Source organism: Sceloporus occidentalis, unplaced genomic scaffold, assembly GCF_023333645.1.
Source record: "Sceloporus occidentalis isolate IW3139 unplaced genomic scaffold, rSceOcc1.0.p SCAF_3, whole genome shotgun sequence".
NCBI classification, from domain to species: domain Eukaryota; kingdom Metazoa; phylum Chordata; class Lepidosauria; order Squamata; family Phrynosomatidae; genus Sceloporus; species Sceloporus occidentalis.
The window spans coordinates 4,824,496-4,848,140 of NW_028316983.1; the positions used below are offsets into that span (position 1 = coordinate 4,824,496).

A 23,645-nucleotide genomic window follows, 5' to 3' on the forward strand; every position below is an offset into this window, starting at 1 on the left:
GTATGCTCAACAAGTTTGGACTGAGACACAGAGCAGATTTATCGTTCCATGGTCATTACAGCCACCAGTCACCACTTGTTTCCTGGGAAGTCCTGTATTTCTTTTCCACTGTACAGTATTTCTTTTCCATTGTGTTTGAACTTGATGAAAGAAAGAAAAATAGTTTCCACTGGTGATAAGGTTCCATTTCAAATTGCCCATATGCTCTTTTCTCTTTCATTCTTTTTCTTTTTCTTTTCATGTCTTTTCTAGTTTTAAAACTAAGGAATTAGAAATGAAAAGAGTGATTCTATTTTTTAAAAGAAAAAAAGTTGGACAAAAAACTTGAGTCAGCTAAAAAAATGCCACAGGGTCCCAGCAGAGTCCCCAGAGATTCGTCGTTGTTATTTGGCGACTTATGGTGACCCTTGGTAGAAATTTGCCATTGCCTTCCTCTGAGGCTGAGAGAGTGGGGCCTGCCCAGGGTCACCCAGTGGGTTTTCATAGCTGAGCAGTTTTCAGCCCTGGTCTCCCAGAGTCCTCTGTAGCTATGCTGCAGAAATAAAGCAGTCTGATACCACTTGTCATGACTCTATCCTGTGGAATCCTGGGATTTGTAGTTTGGTGAGATATTCAGCCTCACAAAACTACAAATCCCAGGATTCCACAGGATAAAATCAGGGCAGTTAGTGGGATCAAACTGCTTTATTTCTGGAGTGAGTGTGGCTACATCCAGTCCAACTCACAAACCACAACACCATACTGTCTCTCCTCCCTGGAGATGCAGCCTGCAAAACAGATGCAGACAGCATTTGGCAAATACAGTCATAACACAGGCCATATAAACCCTTATGACTCCCAGATGCATGAAATGCTGGTAGCAACAGCCATATCAAGTCACACCAATGTCAAGGAGGGGCTGGCACTGGGGCAGATTCACTAGGGATGTTTACTCAAGCTGACCTCCCAGAGCATGCTGAATATTGCTGCCTTCTTCCATCTCTGTTGGAGTCCACGATTGAGTAATAGAGCCAATACTTTGCATACAGAAGGTTCTGTGTCCAGCATCCCCAATTTAAAGGAGTCTCAGGAAGAAAGGTTCATGGTAGACAATGGTGAATGCTTTCCTTTGCAGTGCCTCTCAAAATGGTGACATGATTTCACTTCTTCTAGCTAATTTGAGATGGACTGCAGAAGAAAACAGAGATAGTTCAGCTTGCTGTGGGAAAGGGCCAACGGAAGGAGAAGGGGGAAATTCCAGCGCAGCATCATGGGAAATTTGTAACCGGTGGTCTTCAGAAGAACCAGCGGATTGGATGTACACACCAGCTAAAGCAGCAGAGGTTTCACACTGACCATCAATACGGATCCCGCCGATCCACTAATTTTGCGCACTCGCAAAACGGAGGAGCCGGCTGCCTTCAGTTCGGAACCCAGCCGTGAATACGCATTGGCCAAAGCGTATTCACGTTATATCGCATTGGTCAAAACGTATTCTGAGCTCACAGGTGTGGAACACCAATGCAATATAACGCGAATACGCATTGACCAATGCGAACTGACCCTACTTCTGTGCCCTGTGTGGAAAGGTCCAACGGAAAGAGCACTGAAGACCAGTCTCTTCCAGGAGGCTTATCTAGATTATTTTTACATTGTGAATTTTCAATGTGGATTGTTTTAATATGGGTATGGCTTATTTGTTCTTTTAAATTGATGCATATTTTGACTGATGTGTTTTAACTGATGTTGCTTGTCTGTTCATTGTTGTTGTTCCACACCTCAATCCATGGGGAGAGGTGGGTAAGAAAACAACAACAGCAATCTGCTTCTGGTGCTGAATGGGCCAGCCATCATCCAGTCTGCTTGCACTGGAACTGGACTTTGGGCCATGCATCGTCTGGTCTTCCCACTAAAGGAACAGGGAGAGATGGCAGTTGTATTTGGCCCTTGCAGACAGGGTCTAAGTGAGAAAACCAATTCTTTATCAGATACTAATCTGATACAAATTAGTCTGACACTTCCCAGTAAAGCAATTTATCGGGGGCCGAGGAACGACTAGATTGTAAAGCCATAAAAAACAAAAAACCTTCAGTTTTGCTTTGTTTTGTATTGTTTGTTTTGTACTTGAAATGTCCAGCAGCTGGCAGAAGATGTGCAGCAGTAATTCAACCCATAGGCAGGTTTACTCTTATATATTTATTGTTTTTATGTACAGCACTGTGCAAATCTACAGCACTATATAAATAATAATAATAATAATTCAATGTTTTTATACATCTACTCAGTTTTACATATGCTTGGTTCTTCTGTAAGTTTTTGCAACACAACGATGGCTGTCTTTGTAAACAACAAACTAGATGTCATGTACATGGGTATGCATATGCACACACACAAATGCACAAAAGAGACTGAAGGGAAATCTTTGGCCTGTTACAGACAGCCAAAATAAAGCTGCTTCGAGTCACAGTGGAGGTATGGTGTTTCAATGATGCATGTGTCCTAAGAGTCCAGAAGTCGCACCAAAGCCACGCTCCAGCCCTAAGGACTGGAGCGTGGCTTTGGTGCGGCTTCTGGACTCTTAGGACGCATGCATCATTGAAACACCATACTTCCGCTGTGACTCGAAGCAGCTTTATTTTGGCTGTCTGTAACAGGCCTTTCTATCCTTTCTCTCTCTTTCTCTGGGTGTATCTACACTGTAGAAATAATGCAGTTTGATACTACAGTGGGCCCTCTCCTTATGCGGGGGATCCGATCCGCCATTATGACGTAATGTACACATAGCATCTACACATCACGTTGCACCAGTTAAGTCATGAGTGCACCATTGGTGTACTCAGACATAACTGCCATGGCAGAAAAAGAACCCACTTTTTGCGGGTTATTTTTCCTCTGCCGGGAAGCCATGCGGTTTGGCGGCTGCGGCTTCCTGGCGGAGGAAAAAATGCTGCCGCTGCTGCTCCAGACTTTCAAGCAGGTATTTACCAGGCCTATACCTCTTCTCAGTGCACTTACGCACTCCCTAAGCAGTAAACTTATGTTTATGAGTGAGTGTCTGCAGTACAGGCATTTAACCACTGCCTGTTAAGGCCGGACACTGTGCCAAAGCTGCGCTTCAGTCCTTAGGACTGGAGCATGGCTTTAGCGTGGCTTCCAGCCTCTTAGGGCGCATGCATCATTTAAACAGCATATCTCCAAAGTGACCTGAAACAGCTTTATTTTGGCCTGTCTGTTTGGGCCCATTGACTTCCAAAAAGACAAATAAATGGGTCCAAGAACAAATCAAGCCTGGACTCTCCCTAGAAGCCAAGATGACTTTGTGAAAACTAAGGGGGAAAAAATCTCTTCCAATAGGTTTTTAGAAACTAACTACTATCTACTAACTAACTACTACATAAAAATGTGTTATTTTTTACTTGTTGCAGCAATGAAGTATCTCCATTTTAAGAGGCACCTCGAGAGCCTGTTTCCATGTTTTAAACCATTCTCTTACTAGGCTCAAAACTTGCTCTTGATATACCTCTAAAACGTCTGGCTGCTTGGTTGATGTAACAAGCAGTTAGCTGGCAATTTCAAAAGTGATTTTAAAAGTAACTAGAGAATAATTCAGTGCACCAGCTGAAATGTTTGCATTTACAATTTGGTGCAGTACTTTTGAAAATGAATGCTTTCTGCCCTTGCTACTTAATTTTTTTTTTAACTTGCGACAATATATAAACTGCTTGTAATATTTTACAGTATGAATGCCATTGGCTACCTCAAACTGGAGTAGACCTTTTAGAATAAAGGGTGGACATAGTTTGGCCACATTCCTTATGTAGCCCTTGGATTGTAGTTTTGTGGTTCCTGGTGCCCCCCACCAGTCCCCAGAGTTCCAAACCCCCCAATGTTTTTTTAAAAAGGGATAATTTGGGGACACGATTTGACCCAAAATTGCACAGAACCCCCCAAAACAAATGCAAACACTCCCACCCCATCACTACAACTACCTCACAACTCTGTAAAAAAACAACACCAGATATCTGCTTTCCTTTGCAGTGCCTCTCAAAATGGTGATATGATTTCACTTCTTCTAGCTAATTTGAGAGGGACTGCAGAAGAAAACAGAGGTAGTTCACCTTGCTGTGTGTGTAAGACGGTGGGGATTTGGGCGGGGGGGGGGGTTGGCCCATGGCCCTGAATTCCCACGCAGTTGCCCACCCCAGCTTTAAATCAATTGTTGAATTGTGAGTCAACAGAACCATAGTACAAGTGGGATATTGACAAGCTGGAATGTATCCAGAGGAAGGCAGCCAAAATGGTGGAAGGTCTAGAAACCTCCAAACCCTATGAGGAGCGGCTAAGGGTATGTTCAGTCTGGGATCCTACACACACACCTGGGAAGAGAAAGTTAAGGGATGACATGATATCCCTGTTTAAATATTTGAAGGGATGTCATCTTGAGGATGGAGCAAGGTTGTTTTCTGCTGCTCCTGAGATTAGGACACAATGGAGCAATGGATGCAAACTACAGGAAAAGAGAACTCACCATTAGGAACATTAGGAAGAATTTCCTGATGGTGAGAGAGGTCCAACATGCTGGAACACACTGCCTTGGAGTGTGGTGGATTCTCCTCCTTTGGAGGATCTTAGAGAGGCTGGATGGCCTTAAGTTGGGAATGCTTTGAATGTGGTTTCCTGCATGGCAGAATGGAGTTGTATTGGATGGCCCTTGAGATCTCTTCCAATTCTATGATTCTATGATTCTAACCTTTAGTGAACTCTCTTTGATTTAATGGGTCTACTCTAGTTGGTACTAACCAATAGCACCCAGGTCTTGATGTTCATATTTTCTCCTACAACATCTGAATCTCTGGGAAGAAAAGAAAAGAATGACTGTCTCCAGAAGACTCAGAAGATTTAAGGCCAGCGTTAAAGGTCAACAATTTATCAACTATTTTGCCTTTTGCATTTCTGCCACCGTGGAAGGAAAGTAGGGAATGAGGTTTGCATTCTCTGCTCAAGGCGCCGGGATGTCTTGGGACAAAGGATGAGCGGAGTGGAACAGTTCCATCCCATAATTGTTCTGGGACTTTGAAACCCAACTGGTTCTGCTCTGGTTAGATTATGGTTGGAAATACAGATTGCAGAACTTCAGGATGGAACAAATTCTGTATATGAGCTATGGCCATTAAAAAAAACCCTAACAACATGTGCGCACCAACCATTAAAAAGATAATATAATATAAATTGTATGTATGTATGTATGTATAAATAAATAAATAAATAAATAAATAAATAATCTCCCTTTATCTCTACCTTTGTACTTTGCACCATTTTGGAACTGGCTAAGGCAATGGAAAGAATGCAAGAATTGAGGGGGGAAAAGCCCCAGACATTCTGTGAAGAGGACACAAGGACCTCTAATATGTGGTACTTGTACATGGAAACTGCATCATTGTGTAATTTCCGTATTTGAGTACCACATATTAGCAGCTTCTTTTCTATCCTTTTCTTAATTTGTGAAATTGCACCATCGTGTAATTGCACAAATTAGAAAAAGAAGCGAAAACAAACCATGCTTTATGAAATTTAGTCGTTCAATTTTCCTGGGAAAATTCCCAAAATATTCTTTTGGAATCTAACCACAAAATGGATTCTGCCCAGCCAAGTCTTTATCCAAAAAGAATGCTGGAAAGAAACACAGAAGCTCAAAATCTAGGAGAGGATCCATTCAACGTAGATCCTGAAAGTTCTGGCGATTCCAACTGGAGATGACTCTGGTCTCATCCTGGAAAAAACACCTGTCTTCATGATCTGAGGAAGCCAGCTGTCTCCTTCAACCAAAATATGTTTTCTGCATACCTCAGTAGGCTTAGTCAACTTAATTCTAGCTTTTCCTTGATTGTCCTTCCAGTGCCACTGTCTGTCAACTATCCTTTGTTTGTGGCTAGCTTTTAGAACATCTGCATCCCATTGAAAATCCCAAGGTTTTGAATCTAGCATTCAAAGTCAGTGCTCCACAAAATGATACAGTGCTGATCTGAAATGCTTGGGACCAGAGCTGTTTTGGATTTGGGATTCCCCCCCCCCCCATGGATTTTGGAATATTTGCATTTACATAATGAGATATCTTGGAGATGGGACCCAAGACTAAAAATGAAATTCATTTATGTTTCATATGCAACTTTCATACACAATATTTTTAACAATGTTGTGGGTGAAACCAAGTTTATATACCCTAAACCATCAGAAAGCAAAATTGTTGCTATCTCAACCACTCATGTGGACAATTTTGATTTTGGAGTGTTTTGGATTTCCAGATAAGGGAGACTCAACCTGTAGTTTGAATCCATTGTTTGCGTTCCAGTTTCTGGAGCAACAGAAAACAAGCTGGCTGTATCTTTTACATAACATTCCTTCAGATATATAATTACAGCTCTTTATGATGATACCAACAAGTCTTAAAATGGGTTGATACCAGAAGTGAGAAACATTTGACCTTAATGAATGACTACTCCCATCATCCCTCAACTCTAGAGTTTATGGGAACAGCTCAAAAACATCTGGAGATCCATAGGTTCTCCAGCGTTGGGACCTTGGTCTTTGCTCACTAGAGCAAATAGTCATCTGCATTTCTTTATCTTTTGGCTTTCTTGTTGATGGACATATATCCCAGTGAGTTGGATTTTAACAAGGTGTAGTATGAGGACAGCAGATGGACTTGCAGTTCCACATCTGGCTGAATGGGGCCTTTCTAGCTCCTTCTAGCCATGAAAAAGAATTTGAATGAAGGACATTTTTGCATGCAAGGCTATTCCTTGAATATTTTTGTGGCCTATAACTGCTAGGAGTACCACTGACTTTTTGAATGAATGGTATGGCTTGGTAATAAGATTGCTAGATCTGGTCCGCTCCTGAGTCTCCAGTTTTCATGGGTCATCTCCAGGCAGAAGACAAGGGTGAAAATTTGGGGGAGAATCAGGTCCAGGCAATAGGAGAAGGCTGTGTTTCCAGCTCATCTAGAAGCTTGCTACAGTTTGCAAGGCTTGATTGGTTGCTGCAACTTCCAGTGACCTTCCAGGAGGTATCTACATTTACATAGTTGATTCTTCTGTTCTGCTCTGCATCAGCCTTCTGCCTAGAAGTACGCAAGCTACTGTAAATGTTCCTTATCCCATCTCCCCAAGTTAGTGAGAATAATAATTCCCTCGTTTCATTTTGATTGGGAAGCCATCCCTTTAACTTAGATTTCTCTCTTAATTTCCAGACAGGAAGATATGCTCTCTCTTTCTCAATCTCTGTGTTTATGTGTGTGTTTGGCTGAGCATCTGAGAGCAACTGTGGTTGGTATTTAATGCATAACACTTAATGACATCAGGTTTTGTCTTGGAAAACACAGTGCCTGCGACAAGCCTAAGCAACCATATTTGCTGGCCTTATTTAATATGACAGAATGTCAGTTTTTCAGACCCCAAAGTGGACTTCTGGACACTTCCAGGTTTGGCATGGGGAAATTGGGCATTTTTGCCAGTCTACATGGTTCCCAGAGGGTTCCTGGGCCATAAAACCCACCCCTTGATCTGTCACAGGTGTCCACTCCCACCTTTGAGCTTCTCTCATTCTTTGGAAGAGAAAATGGAAGACAGGCATTTTTGCAATGATGTTTTGTCATGTTTACCTGCACTACATAACTATCAATTTGATAGGGACGCTTCCTGTTAATCCTTTGTCATCCCACTTTTTCTGATGCTTTGAAAATGGCTCTCTTTCTCCTCCTCCCTTTGTGCCCAACTTACTTCAGTTTCTGCAAACACAGTTCAAACTCCAAAAGTAGTTTGCACTCAGTCCGCTCAGTAATGAAGAGAGAAGAGAGGGGAGAATCTTATCCTTCCCAGTAAGTTCAGGCAAAAGCAAACTGCTGTAGCCTCTCCTAGTTTTTCTGTTCTTCCTCATTTACAACTTTGACCATCAAAATCTAACATTGCTTTGCCCAATGTAACCTAGTTTTCATCTGTTAGAGGGAATGCCAACATCCCTCCAGTCAAATTTACTGTTTTGGTTAGTGATGCTCATTCAAATACTTGTCCAAGGGATATTTCTGAAAGGAAATGAGCACTTTCTGTTCGTTCAAGTATTTACTAGAATGAAAGCACAGGCGAAACTATCATGGCATTTTCTTTGCAAGATTTGTTCAGAGGGGATTTGTATGAAATAATGTCTTTGTATAAAATAGCAAAATCAAGGTTTGATTTTTGGAATGTACATGTTTTTTGGAATATTTTCAGGTTGTGGATGTTTTAGTCTCTGGATAAGAATCTGTGGATATGGAGGGATGGCTGTACTTCAATTTCCTCATCATCTAGGTTGAATTTATGTAAATTCTCTATGGTCTTTATTTTTGTTTTCTTAATGTTCAACAGTAAACCTGCCTTTTAAGTCTTTGGAGATTTTGAGATGAGGAAAAAAGCCGGGAGTAAAAGGCATGCTCTCGACAAAGTTGTGTGATTGCCCTGAAGATTTTCAGACACATTGTGCTGATTCAGGACTTATCCCTGGAAGAACCAGGAATGTTCCAGCACCAAACCATTTCTGGGACTTCCCCATGAATGGTTTCTTGCTGGCGCATTCCTGGTTCTTCCCAGGAGAAGTCCTGGATGAGGACGATGTGTCTGAAAATTTTCAATATGATTGCAGACTTTGCCAGGACTATGCCTTTGATTCCCGGCTTTTTTTCCCTGTATGAAAATCTTCTTTGCTGACTGGCCTCAACACAATTGGTTTGTCCCAGCTAGAATCAACCCATTAAATTACTTGTCAAATGGGGAGTCATCTTGTAGGTAATTCCCATTCATTTCATAGGTCTAATCTAATCTAACAAGTGGATGCAGGTTGATGTTGTTGTACACTTTGTTTTCTCTCTTTCCCAGTAAGCCCCACACTGTTTGAGAACTGCACAGGATGCGTTATGTGTTCAGAGGACAACGGATGCATCTCCTGCCAGCAGAGGCTCTTCTTACTCATCTGGAGGGATGGGATCCGCCAGTACGGAGCCTGCGTCCATGCCTGCCCACCAGGGTACTTTGGGGTGCGAGGCCAAGAGGTCAACCGATGCATTAGTAGGTGGCGGATTGTGAAAATTGGGTCTCTATCCCATGATGCACCATACCTTCCTTCACTGATTAGATGTGTGGGTTTTTAGAGGCCAGGTTACAGTGTAAGGAGGAGTTGAAGGGGAGAAAACACCGTGAAATGCTAGAAAAAATTAATGCTAGAAACTCTGGCTACAGAAATATAGAAACAGAAGAAACAGCTCGTGAAGAAGGATTTTCCTAAAACACCTCAGCAAGACAAATAAAAGCCTTTTTAATAACACCATGGTTTAACAAAGCTTTGTTTTACGAAAACACCGGAGTACAGCTTTCATTTTCCAGCAAGTTACAGTGTAGAACACATGTCAACACAATGTGTGTGGTTAGACTACACATTAAGTGGAGTGCATATTGCCTGTTTTTCTCTCCCAATAGGATTTCCTTAGACCAGTGTGCCTTAGTAATCAGACTTGCAAATTTAGGCAATGTTTACTTTCCAATGATCAATCATGAAACAATGCGCCTAAATGCAAAATGTGTAACAGGACAAACAGGTATCTTTCACCACTTGTTGAAGCACCTCTTCTCCGTAAATATGTGTTAATTGTATCATCTACCATATATACTCGTGTATAAGTCGACGTCATGTATAAGTCGAGAGAAGGTTTCAGGATCAAAATCCTGGATTTTGATATGACCCGTGGATAAGTCGAGGGTAAAACTTAGGGAGCCATAAAGAAGGATGGAAAGGGGGAAATACCACTTCCATCCATCTCCTTCTCTGGACCTCTAGGAAGCAAGTGAATTTAAATGGAGATTTGTTTCCACAGGAAGCAAAGGCTTGCAAAACGGACCAGGCAAGTGCTTTTCAATGGGGAGTTTTCCCCATAGGAAGGAGAGCCTTGCAAAGGGACCAGGGAAGGAGAACCCTGCAAAGGGACCAGGGAAGGAGAACCTTGCAAAGGGACCAGAGATGGAGAGCCTTGCAAAGGGACCAGGGAAGGAGAGCTTTAAAACAGACCAGAGAAGGAGAGCCTTGCAAAAGGACCAGGGAAGGAGAGCTTTGCAAAACAGACCAGGGAAGGAGAGCCTTGCAAAAGGGACCAGGGAAGGAAAGCCTTGCAAAGGGACCAGGGAAGGAGAGCCTTGCAAACGGAGAAGGGAATGAAAGCCTTATAAACGGAGAAGGGAAGGAGAGCCTTGCAAACAGACCAGGCAAGTGCTTTTCAAAGGGGAGTTTTTGCGGTAGGATAGGGAGGAAAGGCTTGCAAACGGACTGGAGGGGGAGGAATTCAATTGAGATTGGGGCACCAAGCTTTCTTGTTATAGGACCTTTCTAAGCACTATTGCTGCATTGACCCTTCTATAAGTCTACTCAAGATTTTAGGGGCAATTTTTGGGCATAAATCTCTCAACTTATAGTCGAGTATATACGGTAGTTAGCTCTCTCTCTCTCTCTCTCTCTCTCTCTCTCTCTCTCTCTCTCTGTGTGTGTGTGTGTGTGTCAGTGAGTGAGTGACAGAGGGAGGGAAGCATATTAAATAATTTAAAATGGAGGAGGCTAAATAGAGTGCAAAATGACAAATCCCAGAATTCCATAGCATTGAGCCATGACAGTTAATGCAGTGTCAAACTGCATTATTTCTGCAAATGCAGCCTGAGTCAGTGGAGTGGTGAACTTCACAAGACCATATAAAGTGTTGAGCCCTCTCCCCAAAATAGGTTCAGCAACCTCAAGTAGGTCCTTTAAAGTCCAGGTTTAAACCTGGGGTGGATTAACTGCCACCAATGAGATGAAGACATCATCCTTTGCTCTCTTTCATTTGCAGTTTTCCCATCTTCTGCCTTTTTCCTTAACGTTAAAAAAAAACTCCACCACAACATTATGTGACAAGATGGAATAGGTGCCCAGTTAATTTGACTTGTAGCCCTAGAAGCAACCTCAGCCACTTTTTCTGTCCTGCCATGTTTGGAGTTTTGTTTGTTTGATTGATTTAAAAGAAGAGGTTTATGGGCTGCTTCATATTGTGTTGTAGTCCAACAAATCCTTGTGCCATGGGATTCCTCCAAGGATAGATTTGGGCTCAGAATTTTTAAAATCCATCTAATCTCTGCTACTTCTGGTCAGGGACAAGCAGTATGATACAAAGAGAGGGAGGGAGGGGTAGATTCAAATGATGAAATAGATAGAGCATGATAAATAGAAATATACAAGGTATGAAGGATTAGAATTAAGTGAAGCCATGCTGGCTGGAGGCTTCTGGGATCCAATTTTGGGAGAAAGGTGGGATATCATTGCAATAAATAAATAAAAATGGTACAAATAAACTCTTCTAGAACATAGCCACAGCCTGAAAAACCCACAAAAAACTAAAAATGGAACAGCTGTATCACCCAAGAAAACAAAGTGGAAATGGAGCCAGAGAGTATCAGCTTGTAACACTTCAGCTCTCTTCCTACAGGAGACATTTGTAAAAGTGTGTCTTTTATCAAATGGATTTTTCCATGTAGAAACAAGACATGCTTTTACAAGCATCTCCCATGGAAAGAGAACTGAAGTGCTACAACATCATGCGGTAAGGCATAGGAAAAATGCTGCTCTCTGGCTCCATTTTTACTTTGCTTTCTCATGCAATAAGGCTTGCATTCCCCAAGTGACAATTAAATTGAATTGGTAGTCCCAAGCATTAATCTCCCCAAGGCCTGCAATCTGCACTGTAGCTTTCTTCTCCTCTCGGCCTTCTCATGGGTCCCCTTCATATTGGGAAGAGTTGGTATGCTTTCAAAAGAATATTTATGTGCATGTTTTACTTGACCATCACTAAAGCCCACAGGTTGTTTCTTTGCCTCTGCAGAGTGCCGGTCACCCAGCTGTGACAGCTGCTTCAGCAAAGATTTCTGCATGAAATGCAAAGAGCAATTCTACTTGCACAAAGGCAAATGCTTCAGCACGTGCCCGCCAGACACGATGGCCCAGCCCAATACCCAGGAATGCCTCAGCAAGCCAGGCAAGTAGCCTTTGCCCCCTTGGGATGCCAGTCAATATATTTAACTAAGGCGGGATACAGACCACCCAAAAAGGGTGGTCTGCCGCTGCCCTGGTTTGCTGCGCGAGGCAGCTGCAGCAGACAAACCGCGCGGCTCCCTCACACAGCAAAAAGAACCTGCAAAAAGCAGGTTCTTTCTGCGGCACCGTTATGATGCTGCAAGGCACCAATGGTGCACTTGCGGAGTCCCAAAGGCCCTGGGACTTGCAGATGCTATGCATCCGTCACGTCAAAATGGCGGCACCCGTATGTACAGGGCGCCGCCATTTTGACACCCTCATCACGTGTGAGGGGCGAGTCGCGTTTGGAAGTGCCACCCCTCCCACGTCACGACGGCGCCCCATAGGGCCCGTCTATCCAGTGCCTAAGTATGTGATACAGAATAGTGCCCTAGATGAGATAAAACTGCAGCTGGTGGTAGGAGCAGTTTGTGTGTCCTGGGTGAGCAGCCTTCTGAAGTTTGAAGAAGGCAAATGTGGGTAGAATAAAAGAATTATACAATCATAGAGTTGGAAGAGACCTCAAGGGCCATCCAGTCCAAGCCCATTCTGCCATGCAGGAACTCTCAATCAAAGCATCCCTGACGGATGACCATCCAGCCTCTGTTTAAAAACATCCAAAGAAGGAGACTACTCTCCAAAGGAGTGTGTTCCACTGCCTAACAGCTCTTACTGTCAGATAGTTCTTCCTAATGTTTAGATGGAATCTCTTTTTTCTGTAGCTTGCATCCATTGTTCCGTGTCCCATTCTCTGGAGCAACAGAAAGCACGCTTGCTTTGCTCCATCCTCAATATGACATCCCTTCAATTACTTAAACAGGTCTGTCATATTACCTCTTAACCATCTCTTCTCCAGGCTAAACATACCCAGCTCTGGAGAAGAGACATAGTTAGAAGGTGATAAAGAAGGCCTCACTCTGCCTAAAGCAGCTACCAGACAGAGTCAACAGTGCTGGACTAGATAAAGAAAGAGTTTGGCCTGAGAGATGGCCTGTTCCTTTTTTTCTGCTGCTTGATTGTGGTTTATTTCTTACTTTCCCTCCCAGAAAAGTGTGAGATGGGTCCGTGGGGCCACTGGAGTCCCTGCACCAACCAAGGGCGGACATGTGGCTGTCGATGGGGCTCAGCAACACGGATCCGGGAAGCCATCAAGAACAGCAAAGAGGAGATGGAGACATGCCCGACTCAGTCTGAGTCCAGGAAATGCCGCATGAAGAAGCACTGCCCTGGAGGTAGGGATCTAAATCCTCAACCTTATCATCTTCACCTGCAAAGCCAAATACAGCATATGCTGAAAGCTGCACAGGGAGAAGGGGCGGCACGTCCCATAGGGAACAATGGGATGTGTGCCCGTGGCATGCGCGCACTGCCGCGCCACCGCAGAGGTGGAATTTGCTTTAAGTGGGGGAGTCCAGAACAGATCCCCGCATAAAGAAAGGGCACACTGTAATTATGATAGCTTTCTTCCCACTGTGGAAGGAAATAAATAGTCCTGTCCAGTACTTTCCCTGTATTCCAAGATCATGAAGTGCTGTGTAGAAATTATTTTGAATTTTTTAAAAATGTTCATTTTTGGGTGCAAAAATCCTGTTTTCTGCACAGGGAAAATTGTTTTCAAGGCAAGAAACAGTGTATCCTACAGGAAACCTGATTTCTGGACCGAAAACATTTTTGTCCAATCCCCGTGTTTTTACCTGGAATAATTTCCCCGCTTCTGCTTCCGCTAGCAAACAAAGATCTTTTTATTGGGGGAAGCACTTGGTTTTTAGTAAGTTGTGGCAGATGGAGCTTTTAATGGTGTACGTGTGTTAGTATTTCTATTTTATGTTTTAAATGTATTCTTAAGGCTGCTTTTAGTTTGGGCTTTTAAGTTGTGTTTTTAAATAAGATTCTGGTTTAGTTGGGTTTCAGCTTTTGCATTAATAGTTTTTTTTTTAGTTGAACTATGTTTTTAAAGGGATGCAGCAGCTTAGTGGTTAAGATGCCAGTTCTGACAATTGGAAGATCAGAAGGTTGGCAGTTCGAAGCCCAAGTGCTGCATGATGGGGTGAACTCCTGTCACTAGTTCCAGCTTCTACCAAACTAGCAGTTCAAAAGCATGCAAATGCAACTAGGTACCGCTTCTCAGTGGGAAGGTAACATCATACAGAACAGTCATGCTGGCCACATGACCACCAGAACAGTCCTCAGAAAATGCTGGCTCTTCAGCTTAGAAATGGAGATGAGCACTGTCTCCTACATTCATGTCAAGAGACTAGCTTTACCTTTACCTTTAAGTCACCTTCAATCCTGTGTGAGGTGAGGGAGCAGGAAATAAACAAATACTTCAGCATGTTTGAATTTTGTTGTTGTTGTTGTTGTGTACCTTCAAGTCATTTCTGACTTATGGTGACCAAAAGGCTATTGCAGGTTTTCTTGACAAGATTTGTGAATGTGTGTAGGTGGCTGTGTGTGTGTGTGTGTGTGTGCTTTTGCATCTCTCTGAGGCTGAGAGCATGTGACTTGCGCAAGGTTACCCAGATATAGATACAGAAGTGGCCACACTGGGGTAAGGGCTACTGCCCTTAAAATGTGAGTTTGGGAGTGGGTTTTGGTTGTTGCTCTGTGAATGGAGAATTCCAACCTACATAACAACCAAAATGGGTTAGGGTAGCTAGGGTTACCATACATTCTTCTTTTCTACAACATGACCTCTTTTTCAGAGTGAAAATGTCATTTTGCTTGAAAGTAAAACAGTGAGCCCTTGATATCCACTGAGGTTTGGTTCCAGGAACCCCCGGGGATACCAAAATCTGTGGATGCTGAAGTCTTATTCAATATAATAGTGTAGCAAAATTGTGTCCCTTATATAAAAGGGACATAATTTTGTCATCCCATCTCCAAGATAAAATCAAGATTTGCCTACAATAGCATAAGTTGGACATTTACTGTTGTAATTCATGCACAAGATGGCTATCATGGTTTTCTACACCAAAACCTTTCTGTGCCGTCAGCAGTCTTTTGAACCAGGCACATTGTTTTCTGAGCAAAAATGTGGCGTGCTTTTAAAAAAAGAATCACAGAAAACACAAGCTTTTTTGCACCAATTAGTTTTTACTGTTATTATTATTATTAAAAGTCCCAAAGTGGGAAAAATTGTGCAAAAAAACAATAACCCCCTTCTAATCTTCTCAGTCAGGAGACAACTTTAGAAAGCTTTCATTCCTGGATTACTGAATCAAACAAGTCCAAATGGACATCCCTAGTTTAAATGAAGTGGGGGAAAGCAGAGAAGGCTCCAAATGGAAGAAAGATGGATTTCATTTGGGTTTATTAAAAAAAATCTGACGATTGTGCAGATCAGGCATGGAGAGATAATTGAGAAGTCCACATCGTGTCACGTTTGGCCTTCAGGGTGTGTGGCTTCATAGTAGCAGAGCACCTGGTTGGTCTATAGAAGGTCTCCAGTTCATTCTTTGACATCTCAAGTTGAAGGGTCTCAGGTGTCAGATTTAGGAAATACCACTTTCAGCCTGAGGGAATGGCTGTCAGTCAAAAGAGACTGTAGCAGTCTGTTCCAGATTAAATCAAGGCTGATATTGCAAATGTCCAGGGGATTCCCCACCACTACCACCGTATCCATAACAGGCTGAGTCTCCCTTATCCAGAATTCCAAAATCCGAAATACTCCTAAAGCCAAAACTGTCCACCTGGGTGGCTGAGCTAGTGATGCCTTTGCTTTCTGATGGTTCAGTGTACACAAACTTTGTTTCATGCACAAAATTATAAAAAATACTGTGTATAAAATTACTTGTAGGCTATGTGTATAAGGTGAATATGAAACTTAGATGAATTTCATGTGTAGACTTGGGTCTCATCTCCAAGATATCTCATTATATATTTGCAAATATTCCAAAATCGTGGGGGAGGGGATCCAAAATCCAAAATACTTCTGGTCTGGAACCCTTGCCCTATAAGGAGTGGCTTACAGAGCTGAGTATGTTTGGCTTGGAGAAGAGAAGGTTAAGGGGGTGACATGGTTGTTGCTGTTGTTGTGTGCTTCCAAGTCATTTCTGACTTTAGGTGAGCCTAAGGCAACCTTATCATGGGGTTTTCCTGCCAAGATTTGTTTGGAAGAGGTTTGCCATTGCCTTCCCCTAAGACTGAGAGCATGTGGCATGCCGAAGGTCACCCAATAGGTTTCATGGCCAAGCTGGCAGTCGAACACATAGTCCAACACTCCAACCACTATGCAGTGTTTAAATATCTGAGTGGATGCCATACTGAGGAGGGAGCAAGCTTGTTTTCTGCTGCTCCAGAGAATAGGAAATGGAGCAATGGATTCAAGCTACAGGAAAAGAGATTCTGCTTCAACATTAGGAAGAACTTTCTGACAGTAAGAGCTGTTCAGTAGTTGAATGTGCTGCTGCCTCGGAGGCATCGCCTTCTTTGGAGGTTTTTAAACAAAGGCTGGATAGTCATCTGTTGGGAGTGCTTTGATTGTGTCTTCCAGCATGGCAGAATGGCATTGCATTGGATGGCCCTTGGGGTCTCTTCCAGCTCTGGGATTCTATGATTCTTGCCCCAAGCATTTTGGAGAAGGGATCCTCAACTTGTACTTCTTTTCCCAGTATTTTTGGCTGGAATCCTTCTGATCTCTTACACATGTGTAAGTTCCCTTATGGAGCCATTTGGATACACATTGGGCTTGCATTATTGATGACTGATTATAGAATCATAGAATTACAGAGTTGGAAGAGATCTCAAAGGCTATTCAGTCCAACCCCATCCTGACATGCAATCAAAGCACTCCCAACAGATGACTAGCGGCCATCCAGCCTCTCATTAAAATCCGTCCAAGGCAGAGTGATTGATTTCCTTTATATGCCAACTTTCTCCTGGAGTGAGACTCAAGGCAGCTCACAAAATAAATCAACCAAGGAGTTTATCACACTGTAAACAATGCGACTTTTCCCTGATGCGAAACAGTTGCTTTTGGGCTTAACAGTGGGTATTATTGCAGGTAAAATTGCCACCGTTGCCACCAGGCGATGGCAACCCAGGTCCAGGTGCACTCAGCCAGCCACTTTGCAAAACTGGGAGCTTGCCATTTTTGCAAAAGGTGTGGCTGGGACCCAGGTTGCAGTCACCTGGCGATCAGCGGCGATTTCACGTGTGATAGTACTCTCTGTTAACCCCAAAAGTGACTGTATCCAGTCAAGGATAAGTCGCATTATTTACAGTGTGATACACTCCTAACACCCCACAATACCATGTTTAAAACAGTTTAAACAATTTTAAAACCAATTAAAATTGTTGTATTTAAAACAGTATCAAATTATTTTAAATATATACAAAAGTTAAAACAAATAAATGAAGCATACACCCTGATAAGAAGACTCCCTGCTTATACATTAAAAGCTTGCTTAAATGAAAAGGCCTTTGCCTGCCAGGGAAAGGAGAGCAGGGAAGGGGCCAACCATGGAAGGGAGTCCCAGAGGGTGGGAGCAGCCACCAAGAAGGCCCTGTATCCCATAGCAAGACTGTGATAGTGGTGGGACCAAGAGACAGTTCTCAAGATGGGAAGATGATTTCAAAATATTTGGGAAATGTTTGCAAAATGTTTTTTGAAGGCCAAGAGGCTCTTATGATAAGATTCCTGGACCAAGGAGAATTAGTTGGGACTTATTTTGTGCAAATGCTGGATATTGTTGTTTCCTATGAGAAACAGAATTTTCTGCACACACTTTTCTGCCTAAAAATATTCATGTGTGAATTTTCCACAGATTACATCTTGAGTGCAAATAGCCTTTGAATACTGCACAATTTTCGAAGCCTTTCTTGTGGCAAGAAGAAAATTGGTAAAATTATTCAGTGCTTCCCACAAGAATATGAGTTTCCAGCCTGGGGTGCCTATATACGGGGGGTGAAAGATGGCATTTCAGGGCATGTTACAAATATACTTGTGTGAATTTAGACTGAGTTCTCTTTTGTCAAGACGAAATCTAGAAATTGTCTGAATCCACAGGCAAACCTGCAGGTCCCACTCAGCAAAAAATGTCCTTGATTTAACCACATTACGAGTGAGAAGCAGGAGCAAAGAAGCAATTTAATTTTATCCTCACAACTGGGATTGATTTTACTGTTTACAATTGTTTTCTGAATAAATTAGGATCTAAGTGTTCAATTTAGATTTGCTTTTTATGCCCTGAGTTAAAAGCTGCTTTTTTATATAAAGTTCAGTTTGTTCACTTGCAGATATTGTATGCAGTTCAGTACGATTGAAATTAGGCTTCTTCATCTCCGTTAATAAACATTAATCAAACATTTCCTAGGAGTGTGGAGCACAGAGAAGGCTGGGAGCCACTACAAAAGAAATAAACTGATGAAGAATTACAGTACGTCCCCAGTTTGCATTGGGTTGCCCATTCCCTTGCACATTTGACTGGTTGTGTGTTTGGTTGTGCAACACTGCCATTCAATGTAACACAATATGAAGCTCTCAATATAATTTATTGTAAGTTTACAAGGGATCTTAGCCTGTGAAGAGGAAGAACTATAACTTCTACCCTGCCCCAAAACAGGCTTTTTGGCTAAGGTGAGTGTTATAAATTCAACAAGGGTTGCAAAATTTGTAAACCCCTACAACAAGGCAGCCTGGTATAGGAGAATTTTCCCCCAAAAGGCATGCCAATTGCGGGAAAACAGGAAGCTCATTTGTGATTCTCCATTGCTACCGCTTTGACCAAGCCAAGAGTTATTTGCTGGGTTTTGTTTTTCCTTGAAAGTCTCAGGGGAGCTGAACTCATCTCCCTGGCCCAAGTGCCTAAAACATTTGGAGCAAAACCTTTGTGTGAACTGAATGAAACAGAAAATAGAAGCACTGGAGCTGAGGTTGTTTTGGTTGTTCATTTATGACCATCATAAAAACAAAGACAGTGGGGATCATCTTGGTCCCAACCCAACCCAAACTAACTATTGGTCCGTGTGGGAATAAAGCAGATTTCTTATTGCCACTGTGGGCAGTCACAATTTGCAATCTGGGTTTGCTGCCTAGCCTGGGATTTTTGCCTGTACAGTTGTAAACCGCTTAGACACTGCTTAGGCGGTATGAAGCGGTATATAAATGAAGCTTGTTTGTTTGTTTGTTTGTTCTCAGAGTTTGAAAATGTTATATTCGGACATTGTTGTTGCACACCTTCAAGTCATTTATGACTTATGCCGACCCTTGGGTGAATCTACCATGGGTTTTTTTTGGGGGGGGGGGTTTGGCAAGATTTGTGTGGGGAGGGGTTGTCCTTGCTTTCTCTGAGGCTGAGAGAGTGTGACTTGCCCAAGGTCATCCCATGGGTTTCCATAGCTGACTCAGGATGTCAGTCCTGGTCTCCAGAGTTATAGTCCAACATGCAAACCGTGTTGACTCTGTTTGAATATTAGAAGAACATTGTGCAAGATTTTTCTTTCCCCTGTGCTTGGTCCAATACCTAAGGATTTGTTTAAAACTATTTCTGTTGTTGTTGTTGCTGTGTGCCTTCATTTGCAATTTATGGTGACCCTAAGACCAGCATGATATAGGGGTTTGAATGTTGGACTATGACTCTGGAGACCAGGGTCTGAATCCTGGATCGACCATGAAAACCCGCTGGGTGATCTTGTGCAAGTCACACTCTCTGAACCAGAGAGAACGACAAAGGCAAACCCCCTCTGAACAAATCCTGCCAGGAAAACCCCACTTTAGAGTCACCATAAGTCAGAAATAATTTGAAGGTACACAACAACAAAAACAAAGGCAATTCTATTGTGGAGTTTTCTGGGGCTATGCCAGGAGCATCAATAGGAGAAACACAGTGTGCAGACCACACTGTGTGACACTTCAGAGGAGATACATACCCAGTGGGTGTTGCTCACAATCTGTCCCAAGACCCTTCATCTGCCTATCTTCATCAGCTCCTCTGCCATCCATCAGCTGCAGACACTGGTGGGGATGGGATACTAGACCATGGTATCCTTCTGGAGCGCCTGGCAGAGTTGGGAATCGAGGGCACTGCACTCCAGTGGTTCTGATCCTACCTCTCTGGGAGGCTCCAGATGGTGCAGCTGGGGGACGTGTGCTCCGATAAGAGGGCCCTTACATCTGGTGTCCCTCAAGGAGCCATTCTGTCTCCCATGCTATTTAACATTTACATGAAACCGCTGGGAGAGATCATCCGGAGGCATGGGGCACGGGGTTATCAGTACGCTGATGACACCCAAATAGTCTTCTCTATGTCTCCGACTGATGCTGTGACCGGGGATGGCATCTCTTCTCTCGTGGCCTGTCTGGAGTCGGTAATGGGCTGGATGAGGGAAAACAGACTCAGCTTGAATCCAGAGAAAACGGAAGTACTAGTGATAGGTTCTCCCGGTCCAGGGATGGCAGTGGTTCCACCTGTCCTGAACGGGATCACGCTTCCAGTGAAGGACTCAGTACGCAGTCTGGGGGTGCTTCTTGACTCGTCGCTCCACCTTACATCTCAGGTGGATGCGACAGTCAGAAGCACCTGTTATCAGCTTCGGCTGATACGCCAGCTGCATCCCTACCTGTGCCGGAGGGACCTTGAAACAGTAGTACATGCTCTGGTAACCTCTCGTTTGGATTTCTGCAATGCGCTCTACATGGGGCAACCCTTGTACCATACCCGGAAGCTGCAATTGGTGCAGAACATGGCAGCAAGACTGGTCACTGATACATCCAGGACCAGCCATATTACACCGGTCTTAAAAGACCTACATTGGCTGCCTATTCGCTTCCGGGCGCAATACAAGGTGTTGGTTATAACCTATAAAGCCCTAAATGGCTTGGGCCCAGGGTACTTAGAGGACCGCCTCTCTCCGTACAATCCGCCCCGCACACTCAGATCAACAGGGCAGCATTTATTAAGAGTTCCAGAGGCCAGATTAGTTAACACCTCTAGAAGGGCCTTTTCCATCGCGGCCCCCACCCTCTGGAACTCGCTGCCCACTGAACTCTGCTCAGCTACCTCATTGGCCCAATTTAAGAAGGGGTTGAAAACACTTTTCTTTGAGCAGGCCTACCCCTGACTCCTCCCCCTGAATGCCTCCCCCCCCTTTTTTTGCCAGTTGAACTGATGACCTGGCATGAGTTTTAAGTTATTGTATTGTTCTTGTTGTTTCCTGCCCTGTTATTTTATGTATATGGATTTGTATTGCTGTAAACCGCCCTGATGTTTTCGAAGGGCGGTATATAAATACAGCTTTTATTATTATTTATTATTATTATTTACCTCTGGCAACCCCTTCAGCAGGGTCTGTGCCTTCTGGGTCTGCTGGCCATGCCAGGAAATGGAGGTGCCCATTTTGGTGGCAGCAATGGCAACCACAGATTCCTCCCCTTCCCCAAGAGGAAAGGAGTCCATAGCCACCATTGCTGCCATCCCTTCCCTTTCCCACCCGGCCATCTGCCCTGCCGTACCTACCCACTGTCTTGGCCTGCTCTTCCTGCCCCAGAACAAGCACAGGGAAGGGCAGCTGGAGAGAAGAGAAGGGAGGGCAAGATGGGCAGGGGTATGTTAGACATCTGAGATTGGTGCTGTTGTTTGTGGAGTGCCAATGTGGGGGTGAGTCTGGCAGCTTGGCTGGGATGGGGACGAGTGGACAAGGGCCCTCCCTGCCTGCTGCCTTTTTTTTTTTTTTTGTGCCAAGGACAGCAATGGTGGCATCCTCATTCTCTTCTGCCCCCAGGGTGACCAGCTGTCTTCCTGTTCATAGAATCATAGAGTTGAAAAGACCCCCAAGGGCAATCCAGTCCAACCCTTTTCTGCCATGCAGGAACTCCCAATCAAAGCACCCCCGACAGATGGCCCTCCAGCCTCTGCTTAAAGACTCCAAAGAAAGAGACTCCACCACTCTCTGAGGGAGCATTTTCCACTGTTGAATAGCTCTTACTGTCAGGAAGTTCCTTCTAATGTTGAGCTGGAATCTCTTTTCCTGTAGCTTTCATCCATTGCCCCATGTTCTATTCTCTGGAGCAGCAAAAAACAAGCTTGCTCCATCCTCGGTGTGATTTTGGATGATAATGTGTTTTATCATTTTAAGTATTTGTCTTGATTAGAGTTCTATAAGTATATTGCAAGTCAACAAGGCATTTTAACAAAGATAAGCTCATCAGAAAAATACAGTGGAGTACATAATAAAATAAGGTGTATGTACTATGTTGTCCTTCTTGTGTGCCTTCAAGTCATTTCCAACTTACGGCAACCCTAAGGTGGGAAATTTGACTGCATATCATGGGGTTTCATAGAATCATAGAATCATAGAGTTGGAAGAGACTACAAGGGCCATCCAGTCCAACCCCCTGCCATGCAGGAAATCATAAAATAGTCTAGAATTAGAAATCTCTCCAATAACCCAAGGAAGTATTTTAGCTCCCTCCAAACATAACTTTACCAATTTTTCCCCAAAGGGAACATTATTGTGTCCTCATTACCCTTAAAATGTTGTACAGTATTCTAGATAAGAATGTGACCTGTTTTGCTCTGATTTTAGACAGGACAATATATTAAAGAGGCACTCTCCGTGCCTGTTCATTCTTTTTTTCTTCCATAGGTTTCCTTGCCAAGGTTTGCTCAGGCGAGGTTTGCCATTGCCTTCTCCCCAAAGTCACTCAATGGGTTTCATGGCTGAGCTGAATCTTGGCTCCAAAGTTGTAGCCTGACACTCAAACCACTATGTCATGCTGACTCACTATATGTAATATAGCTGTAAATAAACAATATGAATTGAATAGCATTTATTTGGGAATGTACTCCATTTTTCTTCCATGTCCCACATTTTGCCATGGCTTTTCCTCCTTTGTGGTTAGGACATCTGGTCATCACATCCGCATCCCTGCCTCCCCAGTAATTTTACTTTTGTTTAAGATCGTCTGAAATCTTTCAGATGTGTTGCTAGACTACAATTCCCATCTTAAACCTGAACCAGTAGAGGTAATTTGGCCCAGTCCTAAACTAACTGGACTGTTGGTCTCTGTGTGGTTATAAAGCAAATGCCTTGCAGCCAATCTTTAAATTTTTATTTTCGCTGAAGACAGCTTTCACTCAGTTGAAACCCCCCAAAGGTGGTGTTGGATTGCATTTCCCATAATCCCGATGGGAAGCTTTAGTGGCGTTGAACTAGACAGACCCTTGAACTAATGGGATCGTGTTGTTGTTTTTGACTTTCAGAGAAAAAGGGAAACAAAAGGAAAGAGAAGAGGGAAAAGAAACAAAGGAAGAAGAAAAAACTGGATGCTCTCATGGTCACCTAATGGGTTTCAGAGCAAGCAGAAGGTCTTGGGGAGGGTTGGGGAGCAGCACATGAGGCAGTCCACCAAAAGCTGCTGTGGTGGACCAAGAGACTGCCTCTTATTGCCTCTGTGAAATTTCTTTCCCGTTGTTATGTTTTTTTCTCTGGTTATTTTCCATCCAAATTATGCTATTGCATAAACTTTCTTGCCCTGCTTTCCAGAATGAGAAAAGAGGGAGCATTTATGGCCTGTTGCATGCATCCCTCTCCAGATTTGCACCATCCCC

At 43.4% G+C, this 23,645-nt stretch overlaps 1 protein-coding gene across 1 annotated transcript; it reads left to right on the forward strand.

The window, feature by feature from the left end:
* The first annotated feature begins 2,308 nt into the window (after positions 1-2,308).
* RSPO4 (R-spondin 4) lies at positions 2,309-23,414 on the forward strand. Its single transcript, XM_089513317.1, has 5 exons — positions 2,309-2,351; positions 8,889-9,077; positions 11,906-12,049; positions 13,143-13,328; positions 23,298-23,414. Exons 1-5 carry the CDS (start codon positions 2,309-2,311, stop codon positions 23,378-23,380), a joined length of 645 nt encoding a protein of 214 aa, XP_089369443.1. The 3' UTR covers positions 23,381-23,414.
* The last annotated feature ends 231 nt before the right edge of the window (positions 23,415-23,645 follow it).